General features: G+C 39.0%; 1 protein-coding gene across 1 annotated transcript in view; it reads left to right on the forward strand.

The window, feature by feature from the left end:
- The window catches only part of LOC101864086 (testis-expressed protein 9), a gene marked incomplete in the record, with an annotated part of 18,661 nt that overhangs the window by 12,058 nt on the left and 4,436 nt on the right, over positions 1-2,167 (forward strand). The window contains 2 exon segments of the mRNA XM_013087003.2: positions 561-695; positions 1,983-2,117. Coding sequence (XP_012942457.1) covers positions 561-695; positions 1,983-2,117 — 270 coding nt within the window.

Below are 2,167 nucleotides of genomic sequence, written 5' to 3' on the forward strand. Positions count from 1 at the left end.
TTGTTGTTGGTGGTGGTGGTGGTGTTGTGGTTGTTGTTGGGGATGGTGTTGTTGCTTTTGCACGGTGAGAGTGGTTTTGGGGGGGGAGGGTGACTGGTAGGTTGTACCTTTTAACTATCCCTTTCTGTCTTCTTTCTGTCTATCTTGCTTTTATTCCCAGCACTAAATGACAGTAATATATAGATCTAGATCTAAGTTGTGTTGATGTGTTTAAAAAAAAATCAAACTAAAGTGGAAAGCAACTGGCCACCCTACCACAATATGCCGAAGGCTCAGGAAGTTGTCTCACTGACTAAGCAATCCCCAATGTCCGGATCGGATGGATCGGATGCGGGAACAACTTTACTTTACTTTTATTGACATTTCTGGGGTTTTTAATGACCTTGACTTTTCTGTTTATTTTTTTCGGTCTCAAAATTAACATCTCTGTGTTGTTTATGGCCTTGAGATTTCTGTTTATTTTATGGCGGTGACGTTTCTGTTTTTAATGGCCTTTACATAATTTCTGGGGTTTTTAAATGGCCTTGACATTTCTGTGTATTTTTTCCACACCTCAACAGGAAGTGGAGCAGATGAAGAGGAGCCAGAAGCAGCAACAGACGTCTCAGTCGGCCACAGAAGTACGGCTAAACCGAGCGCTGGAGGATATAGAGAGATACAGGGAGCAGTTACAGAGGACCAAGTCTGCCTCTAAGGTGAGGGGAGGGGAGGGGAGGAAGCGGAAAACATCGACAGATTTTAGATTTTTAAACCATTTTGACTTCTTACTGTAAGACTCCGTACACATACGCTGTTTTAAAAAGTGACATATGAAAGGCCAATTTGTTGCGGTCTATTTGTTGACTTTTGTCAAGTCTAGTAAGTGACCATAATTCAGAACCTGTCCATGGGTGGCTGGCAGGTGCTCTAGTGTGATTTGCTCCATCTTTCCTATCAAACTCAAACATCTATCGTCCTTATCTCTCCTCCTCCTTTCCTATCAAACATCTATCGTCCTTATCTCTCCTCCTTATCTCTTATCCTTCTTTTTTGTGCTTGTTACTCACTTGTAACACCTCTATTCTTCAGCACTTATATGACCTTATTGTATTGCAAATGCCGTAAGACTCTTACTAAATAAAAAACCTCATCTTTTTTGTGTCTTTTTCTCTCTTGTAGCACCTGTAATCTTCGGCACTTATATGACCTAATTGTGTTGCAAGTGCCGTAAAACTCTTACTAAAAAAAAAAAAAGAAACTAGTACTAAAACTAAAGACCCTGTGCTTAGTGACCACCTGTCTATAATGGTCACTTTTCTTTGTGGTCTTGAGAGATCGCTATAGACTGGATATCGACTTCTTTCCTATCATCTCTATCTCTCCTCCTTTTTTTGTGTTTGTTACTCTCTTGTAACACCTCTAATCTTCGACACATATATGACCTTATTGTGTTGCAAGTGCCACAAAACTCTTACAAAAACAGATATATCGTAAATTAATTACACTCTCTTTCCTATCAAATTTATCTACTTTATCTCGCCTTCTTTTTTGTGTTCGACACTCTCTCGTAACACCCTTTATTTTCACCACTTAAATATAAATATGACCTTATTGTGTTGCAAGTGCCTTAAAACTATTACAGTGGGTTGTTGGCGGGTGCTCTGGCGTGGTTTTCTCCTTCTTTCCTATCAACAAACACCTATCGTCCTTATATCTCCTCCTTACCTCTCCTCTTTTTTGTGTTTGTTGCTCTCTTGTAATCCATCTAATCTTCAGCACTTATATGACCTTATTGCGTTGCAAGTGCCGTAAAACTCTTACTAAAACTAAAAAAACTTAACTGTTACAAAACTTTAAAAAATAAACTGTTACAAAAACTATTTTAAAAAAAAAACTCTTACAAAATCTAAAAAAAACTAAACTCTTACAAAATCAGAAAAAAAACCCTATAAACTCTTACTAAAACTAAAACAACTAAAGTGTTCCAAACCCCTGTTCCCCAGGACCACAGTGACGCAGACAAGCATCGAGTAGAACAGTTACTGGCTCAGAACAAACGGCTGGAGAAACAGAAGAGTGAGCTCATGGCTGGCTTCAGGAAGCAGATGAAGCTCATTGATATACTCAAGAGGCAGAAGGTGAATTGTGTTTGTTTGTTTGTGTGTCTGTGTGTGTGTGTGTGTGTGTG

The sequence above is a fragment of the Aplysia californica genome, unplaced genomic scaffold, assembly GCF_000002075.1.
Source record: "Aplysia californica isolate F4 #8 unplaced genomic scaffold, AplCal3.0 scaffold00532, whole genome shotgun sequence".
Classification (NCBI taxonomy): domain Eukaryota; kingdom Metazoa; phylum Mollusca; class Gastropoda; order Aplysiida; family Aplysiidae; genus Aplysia; species Aplysia californica.